The 16,079-nt window shown below is 37.1% G+C and overlaps 1 protein-coding gene across 5 annotated transcripts; it reads right to left on the reverse strand.

Annotated features, from left to right (window-relative positions):
• Positions 1-9,519: 9,519 nt before the first annotated feature.
• On the reverse strand, positions 9,520-15,656 carry LOC111919980 (glutamate receptor 2.8). Of its 5 annotated transcripts, XM_023915554.3 has the most exons (8): positions 15,520-15,656; positions 12,811-12,930; positions 11,556-12,715; positions 11,178-11,484; positions 10,694-11,091; positions 10,219-10,599; positions 9,946-10,128; positions 9,522-9,838 (listed from the first exon to the last, which is right to left on the reverse strand). In XM_023915554.3, the coding sequence occupies exons 2-6, from the start codon at positions 12,908-12,910 to the stop codon at positions 10,219-10,221; spliced, it is 2,346 nt and encodes a 781-aa protein (XP_023771322.1). In that variant the 5' UTR covers positions 12,911-12,930; positions 15,520-15,656; the 3' UTR covers positions 9,522-9,838; positions 9,946-10,128. The 5 variants fall into 5 exon arrangements, with proteins under 5 accessions (XP_042758841.1, XP_042758840.1, XP_042758839.1 ...); XM_042902907.2 differs by lacking the exon at positions 15,520-15,656 and having other exon boundaries at positions 9,520-9,828; positions 9,975-10,128; positions 12,811-13,808; XM_042902906.2 differs by lacking the exon at positions 15,520-15,656 and having other exon boundaries at positions 9,520-9,838; positions 9,975-10,128; positions 12,811-13,808.
• Positions 15,657-16,079: the final 423 nt, after the last annotated feature.

The following is a 16,079-nucleotide window of genomic DNA, read 5'->3' on the forward strand; positions in this document are numbered from 1 at the left end:
CGGCGAGTCTGTTCTTAGACTCGGCGAGTCAGGTCGAGTGGTCCCAAACCCTTCGAGTTAAGACTCGAGTCAGCGAGTCGAGCCAGGACTCAGTGAGTTGGTCAGGACAGGAATCGGGAATCAGTAAACTCGGCGAGTCAGGGGCTGACTCGGCGAGTAGAGTCGTGAGTGGAAGGACTCTGGATTTATGAACTCGGCGAGTCAGTGGGGTGACTCGGCGAGTAGGGTTGACCTGGAAGGTTGACTTTGACCGGGACATCGACTTTGACCAGAGTTGACTCGGTTAACCTTTGGAGGTCAGTTAGACTAAGTGTTATGTTGATATTGGTAGCTCGGGGAGCTAGCGGAGCAGCAGTTCGGAGTCAGTGATCAGGTAGCGGTCAAAGGGGTTAACAGCAGCAGTTCAGCAATATCAGGTGAGTTTTCCCTTGTATGAATGGGTCTACGGCCACAATGCCGGCCCATGTAGTTATGAGTAGAAGACCCGGGGGTTAGCCCTAGGCACAGTATGCTAGTATGATTTTTGGACGAGGTCCAATGACAGAGGGCGGGTGCCCAAGGAGCGGTTTATGTGATAATCTATACTTGTTGTCTGTGTGATACTTGTATGTGCCTGGTAGGGAGGTGAGAGAGGGCGAGGTCCCGTATCTCACCAATAGCAGAGTGTGGATGGTGTTCCACATCTCAGTAGCAGCAGAGCAGGGGCGAGGCCCAAGTTAGGAAAGGAGTGAAGGTGGGCTGGGCCCGAACCTCACTATCAGCAGGAGTATGGACGAGGTTCCATGACTCATCAGTAGCAGAACTCGGGCGGGGCCCAGAGATAGGCGAGGCCTTAGAGCAAGAGTTGTTAGTATATGTTTAGTTATGTAATGTTATGTGATATGTTTATGTGCTATTATATGTTAGAGGGCGAGGCCCTGTGACAGGCGAGGCCTAAGTGAAACAGATCTGTATCCGAGCGAGGCTCGAAGCCAGGCGGGGCCTGGAGCGGCGGGGCCGTTGTAGCGGGCGAGGCCCGAAGTAGGGGGGGCGAGGCCCCGGATAGCGGGCGTGGCCCAGTATGTGCAGTATGTGGTTTTGCATGGTATGTGGTAAGGTGGGGAACTCACTAAGCTTCGTGCTTACGGTTTTCAGTTTTGTTTTCAGGTACTTCCGGGAGCGGAGGGAGGAGCTCGGGGTGATCGCATGGCACACACCATAGATTAGTCAACCTGGGAATGTTTACTCTGATAATAAACATGTGTTTTGAAAACCTATACTCAGATTATGTTTTGGAATGATGTCTTTGGTTAAAGTAATGTTTTATTAAAAAGAAATTTTTGGTCTTAAATGATTGACTTTGGGAGGAGAAAAGAGGGGAGAGAGAGGGATTCCGAAATTTGAAGAGGAAAGAGGATATTTTATTTTCTTATCTCTCTTTTTTTTAATTCCTTAATTTCTATAAAATTTCTTTCAATTTATATAAAATGTTTATTTTATATAAATTTTGCTCATAACTCTTAGATTTTTAGCTTATAAAAGTAAGGTTAATGTTAATGAAATAAATTAATTTCCTTGATTATATTTCCACATTTTAAATATTTTAATTTGATATTGTAGAGTTTATAAAAAAATTCATGGGATTTTAATGTAAAACTTCATAAATTTAAGTTTTTGGGACTTTTAGGGTTTTAAGGAATTTTGTAAATCTTTGGATATCAAAATAAATTGAATATTTGAGACTTCAAATTATTTTTGTGTTTCCTAACTCTTATTCAAGTTAGAAATAATGTTTGTAATTTATTTTGTCGGTTTATTGGCATTCTATGTAGTGGTTTCGAGATTCAAGTGAAGTTGATGAATCAAGTATACTAGTCCTAGTTTCAACTTTAACTTAAGTTTCTATGAGACTTTGACCTACTTTCTACTTCTAGGTAAAGTGCATGATGTGTCTACATAATTCATGCAAAGATGTTCAATTCAAGGAATGACCCGAATATGGATAGTCATTACAGTTAAGTAGTTGTAGAATTCACATACCAATGTGAAATTTAAGTACACTATCCTTCGATTCTAATTGTTTCCAAATTTCTAGTAGGTTATAACATAGTTCCTAGTTACAAAGTCTAGTATGTGTCATGCCTATATGTCGAACTAAGTTTATTCAAATCTAAAATTGTCTCAAATGTTGACGATTGTCACAACTTTTCAACTGAGCACTGACGAGGCCCGTGCAGCGTCGGATGTAGTTACTGGTATGTGAATTAACTTTATCTTTTATTGATTTCTTGTTGTACTTATTTTTATTATGATCTTTTATAGGGACCTTTTTGTTCAATGGGTTGCCAAATCATGTTATGTTTGATTCGGGGGCTACCCGATCCTTTGTATCTATTGCGCTCAGCAAGAAGTTTCCAGACACTTTGGGGACTTTGGATTCCCCTCTGGAGGTGGAGATCGCGGATGACCGTAATGTGAGTGCTGTGAGGGTTTTCCAAGGGTGTGTTATGAACATGTTCAGTGAGAGGTTTCCTATTGATTTGGTACCGATTCCCTTAATGGGATTGAAGGTAATCATCGGGATGGACTAGTTGGGGCCTAATGGGGCCGTGATTGATTATGAGTGGCAGTTGGTGAGAGTTCGAACCCCAAGTGGGGGAGAGCTAGTCATTCCTGGTGAGAGAGCCTCGCATGGACCAGCTCTCTGTTCAGCTGCGAGGGCTAGGAGGTTTCTACAACAGGGTTGTTCTGGGTTTCTAGGTTATGTTTCTAACACACGGGTTGATGCCTCAACCGAGTTGAGCAGAGTACTTATTGCAAGGGATTTTCCTGATATTTTCCCCGAGGATTTACCCTAAGTTCCTCCTGAGAGGCAGGTTGAGTTTCGGATTGATTTAGTGTCTGGTCTGCCCCAATAGCCATGGCACCGTATCGCATGTCACCACCGGAGATGCAACGGTTGTCTGCACAGCTGCAGGAGCTATTAGACAAAGGTTTTATTCGTCCGAGCAGTTCTCCGTGGGGAGCACCGATTCTTTTTGTGAAGAAGAAGGATGGTCCGCACAGGATGTGTATTGATTATAAGGAACCGAATAAGCTAACGGTGAAGAACCGTTATCCACTTCTGAGGATCGACGATCTATTTTATCAGCTTCAGGGTGCCTTTTGGTTTTCCAAGATTGATCTTCGGTCAGGGTATCATCAAATGAGGATCATGGATGAGGATGTATAGAAGACAGCCTTTAGAACTCGTTATGGTCATTAGGAGTTTGTGGTCATGCATTTCGGGCTCACTAATGCCCCAACAGCATTCATGGACCTCATGAATCGGGTTTGCAGGCCGATGTTGGATCGATTCGTGATTGCTTTTATTGATGATATCCTGGTCTACTACAAGACCAAGGAGCAACATGAGCAGCATTTATGAGAGGTGTTGGAGGCCTTGAGAAGGGAGAGGTTGTATGAAAAATTCTCCAAATGCGAGTTTTGGTTGCGTGAGGTGCAGTTTTTGGGGCACATCATCAACCAGGATGGAATGTTGGTGGATTCAGCCAAGATCGAGGTTGTGATGTGTTGGGATGTTCTGAAAAACACATCATAGATTTTGAGTTTCTTGCGTCTTACAGGGTATTATCGGAGGTTTATTCAGGACTTCTCCAAGATTGCGATGCCTCTGACTCGTCTGACCAAGAAGAATGTGACATTCCGGTCGGGTTCAGATCAGCATTTGGCCTTCGAGACAATGATGCAGAGGTTGTGCGAAGCCCCGATTCTCGCATTACCTGAGGGATTGGATGATTTTTTGGTTTACTACGACGCTTCTATTTCAGGATTGGGTGTTGTTCTTATGTACATGTGATTGCTTACGCCTCGAGGCAGCTAAAGCCTCATGACACGAATTACCCCATGCATGATTTGGAATTAAGGGCGGTGGTGTTTGCCCTTAATATCTGGAGGCACTATTTGTACGGAGTCCGGTGTACTATCTACATCGATCATAAAAGTTTGAAATATCTGATGGATCAGCCGAATTTAAATATGCGGCAGCGAAGGTGGTTAGATATGGTAAAAGATTATGACTGCGAGATTTTGTACCACCTCGGGATGGCCAATGCTTTGAGTCGTAAGGCGGTATGCTCATCGATCCAAGATATATGTTTGAGGATGACTGTCACTTCACCTTTGATGGATATGATTAAGGAGGCTCAGGTGGAAGGATTGAAAAAAGGAAAATTAGAAGACTAAGCGTATTAGAGGGTAGATTCCTTTGTTTGTTAGAGACAAACAGGGGTTATTGACACAGTGTGGTAGGGTTTGGGTTCCGACATAAGGTGGGGAGAGACAGACGAATTTGGAAGATGCACATTAGTCAAAATTTATCCACCCGAGGGCCATGAAGATGTATCGAGATTTGAGGTTGAGTTACTGGTGTCGATATCTGTGGTCTCGGATCGCGATGTTCGTTTCACCTCCAGATTTTGGAGGAAGTTCCATGAGGAGTTGGGTACTCAATTTCATTTCAGTACAACATACCACCTCCAAACCAACTGTCAGAGAGAGCGGACGATCCAAACACTCGAAGATATGCTTCGGGCTTGCATATTGGATTTTATAGGAAGTTCGGATACTTACCTTCCGCTGACAGAGTTCTCCTACAACAAAAGTTATCATGCTAGTATAGACCGACCTCCTTTTGATATGTTAAATGTAAGGAGGTGTAGGACCCGGATTTATTGGGGGGAGGTCAGACATCGGCTCATGGGAAGCACCGAGGTGGTGCTCAAGACTACTGAGTTGATTCAGCATGTGCACGACAGGTTGCGGGTCGCACAGAGTCATCAGAAGAGTTATTTTGATCAACATCGTTCAGACCTTGAGCTTCAAGTGGGAGATTTGGTACTACTGAAGGTGTCGAAGGGTGTCATCCGGTTCAGTCCCATAGCAATAAATTGTATGTTTGTATGTGTTACTTTGGGGAAAACTTACTAAGCGCTTGCTTACAGATTATGTTTATGGTTTCAGGTACTTCTGGTACTAAGGGGAAGGGTCCAACATGATGGCACAACATTCTCTCCCATTATTTATGTATTTTGATATTGTACTCTGATGTTGTGATATTTATACATTGTGATGGTTTTGGAACAATTTTTATACTTTTAGTACTTGTTTTAAAAATGAAAATTTTTTATCCTGTTTTGGGTTGTTACAAAAATGATATACCAAACATCATATAACATAAGCATATCATTATAAGGTCATAGACATCATCAAATCTACAAAAAAAAAAAAAAAAAAAAAAAAAAAAAAAAAAAAAAAACTATGAACCCTAATTCATCTCAAACCATTAATTTCTTGAGTTGTTGTAAAGGTGTAAACCCATTAATAATGAAATTAAAAATATAATATCATTGATCTAACAACATTATATGATTTACAGCATAAGCATTCCAAAATTTCATCAAGAATCACTAATTGCAGTCCATCCTCATCAAATTTCCACCAACATCAACTATGTTGATGTCTTATCTTTAAAAGGCGTGAACACTCTAAGGCAATTAGCAACCTGAGAGCCTCATTTTTCAAGGCTCTTCGAATCGAGGAATTCATGTACGCGAGGGCTTATATTTACAAAAAAAACTAAATAATAAATAAATAAAACTATTTTAGAAGCATACCTCATACACAAAATAACTTAATATAATTAACTTAAGAAGTAAAAACATCAATGCCATATCTCAAAAACACAAACACAGAAACGGAACAAAAATCATCAGTAACCAAAATGCCTAAAAGGCATCATCATCAGCAGTATCAATCCCATGTACCTTCTCCCCATCATCTTCAGAAAATCCAATATTTTCTTCTATCTCTTCATCAACTTCACCAATAAATCTAAATCCACCAAAAGCCCCTCTACGAGTGTAGGTTTCAAAAACACCATTTCCTTTATCTCTTAATGAATTTGAACTTGGTGTAGATGACCTCCTAGTGGAATAAGTAGGCTCAGATTCCCATGAAGCTTTATCAACACCAGACCAAGTTAAATCATCTTCATCAAACACAAAGTCATCATCCTCAACATTTTACTCATCTATTTCTTTCAAAAGAATAGTATGTGGTGTCCTTTCTTTGATATCTTATTTACAAAGCACGATTAAATTTAATATACACCATGTCATTTAATCGACTTTGTGCCAATCTATTCCTTTTTTATTGAATTTGTTGAAAAAACGCTACAGTTCCTCTCACAACACGTAGCACTACAAGTTAAGCTAAGAACTCGGATCGCAAATTTCTATAGTTCTGGTGTCGACGCTCCATATGCAAACCACCAATCCGCTACTAACAATAAAAATAAATCAGGCACTAACCTTTGAGAAATTATATATATATATATATATATATGTGTGTGTGTGTGTGTGTTTTATTACATGGAGCTCTTTTGCCTCTTTGTCTTATGGTCATCAGGTTGCCAAAAAGACCTTGGGCATTTTGATATAAGTCTATTTATTCCCTAATCTTATCTTGAGTGCTCAAATCAGGTACCAACCTTTGAATAATTACATACCATCCATTCATAACCTCTACACACATTGCATTCCTGGGGTTCTTGTAACACAATTCCGGATTTAAGAAAACCTCGTTTGCATGCAATGGTCTAAGGAGTTGGTAATCCAACCTTTCACCAATAAATTCAAATGATTTTTTATATTGTGCTTCCTTATGCAAGAAACTAGCAGAGATAGTCTCTTTAGACCTATCCATGGACTCATAAATGTATTACATGGTCAGCTTTTTATCTCCATCTGTCATTCTATCAACCATAACAAGAGGTCCATTCAACTTTAAAGAGTACACTATATTTCCCCAAAACCTTTCTTGCAAAAAAAGTTGATGTTAGTCTCTTCCCCGCAACATCTTTTAACCACTTGGTATTGTTCCATTCTGGAGAAGTGATCATCTTTCGCAAATTGTTTTTTTGTTTATGCATTTAGGAGAGATTAATGAATGATGTTGCAAATTTGATGATTGCAGGCCTATGTAGGTATCTCTAATTTGTAAACCTCTGTCATGTTGACAATGCCAACATGGCTATAGATATAGCCATTGCAAAACATGGCTCCCTTCAAAGTGTGTATGCATAAGTGTGTATGCATTTTGGAGACGTGATCATCTTCTACAAAGTGTTTTTTTTGTTTATGCATTTGGGAGAGAGTAATGAATAATGTTGCAAATCTAATGATTGCATGCCTATGTAGGTATCTCTAATTTGTAAATCTGATGACTGCTCCCTTCAAAGTATTTCGCACATGTGGGATCTTTCCAATATCTTCCAACATCAAATCGATATAGTGTGATGCAAAAGGAGTCCAGTATAAATGTGGTCTTGTTGCCTCTAACATTATTCCTAAAAGAGTTTGAGAGAAATAATAAAGATATTGGCAAACAGGTAATTATGTAAGAGTAAGACATGTGTACTCAAAACATATATCTAACATGTAAAAGAGTCTTACTAACAGGTAAGATTAACTAACAAGAAAAAGAGTCTTACTAAGACTTACTTGCTTTAACGTAGTTAGATGCATTGTATGTCACCACTTGCACTACATTCTCATCTCCTATATCTTCCACCATATCATCAACCTTTTTAAACAATATGTTTGCATATTTTTTGATTTCCAAGATATCCAAGAACTTTAAAAGACTAAACCTTTAGGATAATTCACTAAAAAGTTCACGATATCTTTCTGAACAGTTAAATTATGCCATCCTTCTGATAGAATCGAGCAACCTTTTACTGCCCTATCTTTCTTGTATTCTTTCAACACGTTTTGGGTGGATTTCACTTCATTTTTAAGCAGAGGAACTCTAAGCTCATGCATGCTTGCTGGTTTGAATCTCGGGCCAAATTATACAACATATTCCATTGCAATGTGAAAGTCATCGTAAGACGTTGTGTTAAAAGGTCGCACCGCATCATAAAACCAAGGAGCTATATCCTTACAAGCCTGGTCCCTAAGGTCTTTCGACACACTTCGTTTATTGTTTGTTGTTTCCCACCTTTTCTACCTTTGAGTATGTTATTTGGTTTATTAGCATAAAACTTGTCTACAAGACCCTTTTCTCTCGGTTTTCTTAGGTGGGGGCTTGCTACTCTTTTGTCACAAGCCATAATCATCTTCATTGTAGTCATCAGTTCCAATACATTCGAAGGTTCGGTAGTTCTTGAATTTTGTTCCACTTCTTTTGGGTCATTCGAAGGTCCGGATACTGGGAATTTTTTACAGTTTTTGAAACTACCGACTAAATGTTGTTTTATGCAATAAACTCCTCCAGAAGTTACCTTTGCACAAAATTTGCAAATAAATTTGTGCCTATTTGTTGGGCCGGGTGTACCATATCTCTTGCCCGGATCCATTGCATCATCAATACCAACAATAGCATTGCTGGTGTCCATAGTATCAGTGGAATGGGAAGAAGGGAAGAAAAGAAAAGACTTTAGAAGAATGGCAACATAAGAAAATAGAGAACGAGGGAAGAAAACCGCATCGATAAATAAATGAGGGAAGGATATACATGGATTTATGGTGATTGTCGAGAACTCTTAGAATACCCAAAAGAAATGTAGAGTCGACATCGATGCATGTGAAGCATGAACTAATAAACAACACATAAATATGATTACAGTTAAAAAGCAATAAAAATAATTAATATGTATATGGCAGAATTGAGCCCAAACCAAAGCCCAACGGTACATAAATCCCTAAAGGCGGCCTTGGTGCCTAAAAAAATCAATGATTCACAGAAAAAAATCGATGCCTCCTGTACACGACATCGCCTTGGAGGTTGGAGGCATTTCTCTTGTTTCCTAGCGCCTTAGGCGCACTTTTTAAAACATAGGTTGGTGTCCTCCCTAATCGGAACATATTATGTGTGAATCAGTTCAAGTCTTCAACAACTCATCTTCTTCAAGAGATCTTAACTTCGCTCCCGAGTTCACTAAAGGAAAGAAAAGAAAAGAAAACAAGAGAAAAGAAAAGAAAATGATTGATCTTCCTTTCCTTTCTCTCCATTTCCTCCCGATTTGGGAAGACAATTTATAAGTAAGATTAGTATAAATCTTTCTTCCCTTTCTCTCTTCTTCCTACTCGGAGCAATGATTTTTTTATCAATTTTCCCGCTTCTTTTCCTTTCTTTGCTTAAATGAAACTCTGGAGCAATGTGTTAAGTGTAAGAAAAGTATGGTGTAAAGATCCATGATATTTTTTTTTGGAAACGGCATATCTAAACTATTATACCTAAATTACACCTTAATTTCACCTATGTTCATGATAATTAGCAAATAATGACCGCATAACCACCAACCCTTCATTAATTACTTACATTATTGTACCATTTTACCCTTCAAAGCATTCATCTCACTAAATCTCATAATCTTGAGTTTGACCCCAATGTCAATGTCGGTCAAACTCACTAATAGCAGCTAACTTTAATTTCTTCTCACTATCAACCCTTAAAGTTCATCTTACTGTTTCTTAATATACCTTGCCACATTTATAACCAATTAACCTTTATAAACACAACAAAACCAAATCACAGATGTTGCATATACTAACTGTTACAAATGGAAAATTTACAAAAAATGATTATATAGATACAAAATGAGAAAAAGCTAACAAAATGTCCAACCAGCCCAAATCTATCAAAAAAATATCCTAGATAAAGCCAAATTGAGGACCCGTCCTACCAAAATATTTGCAACCTCTGCAAAGCTCCAAGATCCTGATCCAATGACATCTAAAGCCCAATCCAAATCTAATCCACAAAAGCCCAGAAAGCCCAATCCATCTGCATACCTCTAATAGAATTATAAGAGGATCACATTATGCAAGTCGGGATTATCTTTCAAGTAAATTAGAAAAATTTAATCATAGGGTATATGATCTATTTTCATAATATCCTTACTTATAAAAAGGTTGGTAGATGTGGCTGACCTCATGTGATCCATTTGTCACATGACAGCATGGTGAGAATTGTTCTTGTTGATGTCCATCATGTGCATGAATGGCATCCCCATCATGGTGTTGCTATTTGAACTTAATGATTGTTCTTCTTTTTTCCAGTTTGTCCACACCAATGTCCAAATACCTATACATTCAATATCAATAATAAAAACACAACAAAGATGGATACTCTGATTTTTAATATTCGAGACAACTTAAAAATCGGTGCACTTACTCAAGTCATTTCCATGTTGAGATTTTTAGGACTTTCTAAATCGCTAACTTTCCTTGAGATTCGTTTCCTTGGAATCACAAAGTATTTCTTAACATCTGAAAAAATTGAAATTATACTTTTCTGTTCGATCCGGCAATAATCCCTCAAGCTAATAACAACATAAATTACAAGAGCAATAGTCGAAGTCCCACTTGTCAAAACAAGAAGCGACCAAAAGCTACCAAGACCCAAACTTTCATACTCATCATGATCCGAATCCATCTCTACACATTTCTCAGAACCAATCATTCTTCTCTCTATCTCTTGTAGGGTTCCACTTTCAGACACATTCAATAACGCTTTAGTAAAATCAGCCACCATTGGAGAACCTTTCGGAAGCACCTGCAACCAAATCATATAACATAGATACAACTCGGTATCCCCAAATCCAACAGATATTCAAATGATAGATTAAGAAAAGTTTATATAATCTTACAAATGCAAATCCTCCATCCCCGAATGTAGGTCCAGCAGTGATAAAGCTCTTGCAATACTTAGCGAGAAACAGTTTAGTGAAAGGAGCTTCAAGAAAAACCGCTGATATTTCTCTGTTTTTAAGGGCACGTGCGTATCCTTCTGGAGAAGTGAAAGCCCTAATGTTTCGATTCTTGAAACCAAGAACATCCACCAAATAACTGGCAACATGGGCCCCTTGACCATACCCCACAACTGCATTACCATTTTTTAGGGTTTCAAAATCTGCTACTTTAGGTATCAGCCGTTTCACAGTGAGCATGCTGGTGAGACTAGCGGTGTAACACTGCCCGATGATTATTGCCGCCAACAGCCACGCCACTGTTGTCATTCTGGTCAAATTACTATGAACTTCATCACCTGAATGATGATAATGATGATGATAACAGATTAACACTGTTACAAGAGGATTGAAATGTGCGTGGAATGTTTTATTAAAAAGTTACCATGAGTGAAGAACATTCTAGTGAAGGCTAAAGAGAGAAGAATTCCAGTGCGATTCAAAGCGGATCCTCCAAGTTCAGGGGTGTTTTTGTGCTCAATCAGCCATATCACAAAGGCGTTATATATATTGATTAAAATTGTTAAAGCCCACATGCTTAATGTAAAGGGCTTCACAAATAACCATTGTCCATGATACGATGTAACAGGCACTATCATCACTAGCCCTGTTTCTGTATACGGATGCGTGAACTCAGCATACTTATAGCGCCTCGATACTACTGATACATCACCAACTATCACATCGAATTTCTACAAGAATAAAGAAAGAATTTAATACCAATAACAAGAACAATATATGATTGATTGAGTCATTGATTTACCTTCAAATAAACTTGCTTCACTAGAGAATCGTATGTTCCATTGAAGGGATGAAATTCATATGGCAAGTAATAAGGCAAGAGTTTGATGGTTTCTTTGAAAAGCTCAATTGAGTAGCCTTTGTAAGTGAGATTATGATTTTTATGATCATATTTCACTTCTACAAACTTTTTAAACATGGCCATTGTTGGGACACCTACTCGTAATGGATTGGCATTTGTAGGAATAGCCCATCCAATTGGAGTATGCAACGGTTTCCCAGGCCAAAAAATGTAGCCTAAACTTTTCAAAGAGGGATCATAAGTGGTTTTATCATTAATAACCTCAGAAAAACCGAGTCCTTCTGACCAAAACCCTAGTTCTCTATAGTATTTTCCTATAACATTTATGATTGGAAATTTATGTGATGCAAGTGGTTTTTGGTCAACGAATTGTAAAGAGGCCACAATCAATGTAGCGTCATACGCCTGAGCTGCAAAAACCCCAGGGATGTTGTTTTCTTCTTCAGGTTGTTCGAGTTTAAACTTTTTCTGAAACTTTGTGGTAAATTCATCAAACTGTGAGAAGAAACTCCCAATTCCCAAAACGCCCTCCATTGTGGAAAAAGTAGAGGAATTTACAGTGTGGAGAAGATCTGTGATTAAACTTGTTGTGATCCACACATAACCCTTTTCCATCATCCCCATGTTCTTTGCATTTTGAAAAAGGCGAACGCCTGTTTCCAAAGAGGAATGAAGAAGAAACACTCTGCATTGTTCTTTACTGATTCTTTCGAGTTCTTTTGGCAATGAAAAGGAAGAGGATAAAGGCGAGAGCTTTACAATGCTGCTTATTTCTACAGTACTAGATTCTTTAATGGCTTCCATGAGATGTGGAATGATTTGAGTGGATGCTGAATTGATATCTTCGTATATGAAAGTAAAACGACTCCATCCGTAAGATTCAAGAATAGCAACAAAAGCTTTCATTTGAGGAAACTGAGAAGGCGAAGCTTGAAATAGGAAGGGGGCCCACCGATCTAGTGCCCATTGAGGAACTGAGTCAAAAAGAGAGAAAGTTGGAACTTGTGCTTCATTACATACCTCTGCAACTGAAACCACTTCTTCCATGGTGTGTAGCCCTAAAATCGCCTCCACTTTATGTGTTTCAATGAGATAGGTGGCTGCATTTCAACCAAGTTCATGAAACATATTGGTTTTACCAAAAAGAAAAGAAACATATTGAACAAAACAAATGGCATTAGATGAGTTGAGTTACCTTCTTGGATTGCTTGAACAATATTTCCTTTAGAATTTGTGGTGTAAAGCGTCAAGTTTTGATTTGTTTTTGCAGTGAAATCATCTATGGCAATTTCCATGGCAACTCTAGCCTCTTTGCCTACTCGAGATGACATATCCACAATTGCACCAATGACAAATGGATCACTAGAGTTACTTCGTATAGATTTGGCATCGATTTTAACAATAAAAGGTATCTTAAACAAACAAATGGTGAAAATAACAATAATAGACATAAGCTTGTTTTTCATTATAGGAAAAGAAAGAGTATGCCTACAGAGTAAAAGACAATCCCACCCAATTTTCTATTGGTACTCTTTCACCATATATATATATATATATATATATAGGAAAAGGTGTGATCTAACTGATTTACTATTATTCAGTTATTATTGAAAGTATATATGAGTATTATATTATAAGAAAAGTCAACAAAGACTATAGAAATGATTTCAAGGTTTTAGCCATGACATAAGAAATATCTCTTCAGTGTATTCAAGTCGACTAACTATATTTTCATTCACAAATTGCAAAGGAATATAGAAAGTCGTGGAAATGTTCAACATTTTATGTCCAAATCATACAGGTAAGAAAATAATATGTATGCTTCTGGATGATAAGTCCCAGTCATTTGGATAGTTTAGGGAAATTTTCATGTAATTACAATTGTATTAATAAGTAAGATGTCAACCAATAAGAGAATAAAAAAAATCAAACTATAAGACTTATCTGGTATGATAGAGATATTGTTTTGATTTTTATTTATTTAGTATGCGTAGCAACTTCATTGCACTTTCCTCGAATTACTCTTATGTAATCTAATGGAAAGCAAGTTTTTGTATTCAGAAAATGAAGGTTATTTGTTTAAAGCTACGTACAAAAATAACTGAATGATTTAGTTGACTTTATGATTAAAAAAACATATTATTTTATGAGCTGAAAAAAAAAGCAAGCTATATAATAAAATTTCAATTGGATGAAAATATAATAATAATAATAATAATAATAATAATAATAATAATAATAATAATAATGCTACGTAGGGTATACTCTTCTTGTTGACTCTTTCCACCATGTTTACGAATTTGTGTTTACTGAATTGCAAGAAAACGGGTTGTTAGAATCTAATTAACAAACTAATGAAATGTTTAGATTAAATATAATTATCGATATAAAATAAATATTTGTGAAGTCTTTAACTTAACCACAATAACTCAATTTATAATTATAAATAATTACATCAAACAACTTAGAAAAGTTGGTGATTTGGTGTCACAAGGCAACCGAGTGTAAATATTAGAATATATATGAGTATCAAAAAAGACTCAAATTGTGATCTACTACAAGTAAGATGTGCTGATCAGTGTACATTTTCATAAAGTGAATTTGATCCACATGTGACGGTTATTTTCCAGAGAAACATTTATTAACTGCCGAATATTTCGTTAATTTTATCCATTTTGCAAATAGTATGAATATATATAATCAATATACTGTACGCTTTTTTTTGTTATCCTAACATCTTGAACATTCCTACACAAGAATACAACTCTACTATGTTGCTTTCTAGTTTGTATATGAATCAGAAAGTATCCTCGGTGATTATCTCATATTAGAATTCATGATACTAACACATAGGGGTGAAATATCAATTATGATCTTTTTGAAATATCAATTCATGTTGTAATCGTGTGGAGGTAGTGTTATTAATAGTTTGATTTGGGTTCATGTTGCTAGATGTTTTTTTTTTCATTTGTAAGTTGGCCCTTTTCTCACTTTTGCTCAATTTACGCTTTCTTGTTTCTGTTCAAACTTGGCACACACATAAAACCACAATCACTTTAGTCGAATTTTATCTGTATTTTTTCACCCATCTTTGTAGTAATCAACAGATTCATCTTATTTGGTATTTGTTTACACAATTCGATTGATATCAGCATTATTTTGACCTAAGTGGCATATACTTGAATCTCAATTTTCTTACAACATTAAACAAATTTAAGAGCATAGAATCGTTTTATTTGTCTATAAAACAGGAGGTGTGGCTCCAAAATCCAATCTCTATGGAAATTCATATGGAACTTGAAATAAATAGAGTAAATGCAAAAAATGACAAAGTACTTCCATTAATTTGTTTATTATCGCGTCCAACTTTCATTTCTTTTTACAACATTGTAATTTGATATTGGTCCCTAGCATCCCTTTACTTACATATTTTAGAGGGCGTTTAAAGTTTGTACAAATAGTCAAACAATAAAATTACAATTCTTTATGGGTATTAATGTAAGAGAATATGGGTTATTTAGTCAAAGCCACGTACATGTTGACTTCTGAAAATGACACAAGTTGACATAAGATGCATTGTAAACTAAGAATAACCAAAATTTCATTGCATTTTAAAGTTTAAACCATTGGTAGCTCTTCGGATTAAGACATTTGCATTCATATTTACTATAACAACATTCACAATGTAAGTGTTGCTGATGGCTTGACTTCATTGAAAGCTACAACAAATTTTTTTCTTGGGAAACTTTTTAACAAACAGTGTGATGGAATCTTGAGTACAAAAAAAAATTATTTTATACTGGAATGACCATTTGGGGAATAGGAAACAACTTTTGAGATATATAAGAGTCTATGTAATGAATAAGGAAGAATATCAATGAAGATGCATAAGTTTTCAAGTTACCTCAACACTTTGGTTGCTTTCTCAATGCTGTGGTTTCTTCTAAAAGCTTCACTCACCACTGGAACAGAGACCAAAGTTACTCTCATATTCGAAAGCTCACATTTAGCCTCAACAGCATCAGTCATCTCTCATCTCTCTCAGGCATTTCGACAAACAGGTTCTGAGCTAAACCATATCTTACCACTAACATCTGGTTCGTGCTTGTTAGAAGAAGAGCTTGAGGTGCTCAAGCTACAAGAAGTGAAAGTCTTTGTAATTCATAAGTCGCTGGAACTTATTAAGGTTCGCCTGTTTAAGGCAGCCAAGAAGATGGAAATGGCAGGAGACGGGTGTCTGTGGATTTCAACGAATGGAATCACAGATCTTTTTCATTCCATTAATTCGACCATGATTTCTTCGCTGAAGGGTATGGATGGAATTAAAACCTACTTACTGGAAAACACGCCGGATTTCCTCGATTTCAAAAAAAGATTCCGACTAAAGTTACGTTCCGATTACCCAGAAGAAGAGCACGACGAACCTGGAATTTTCTCCGTGCAAGGATATAATAGTGTCGGGGA

This window comes from Lactuca sativa, chromosome 5 (genome assembly GCF_002870075.4).
Source record: "Lactuca sativa cultivar Salinas chromosome 5, Lsat_Salinas_v11, whole genome shotgun sequence".
Taxonomy (NCBI): Eukaryota; Viridiplantae; Streptophyta; class Magnoliopsida; order Asterales; family Asteraceae; genus Lactuca; species Lactuca sativa.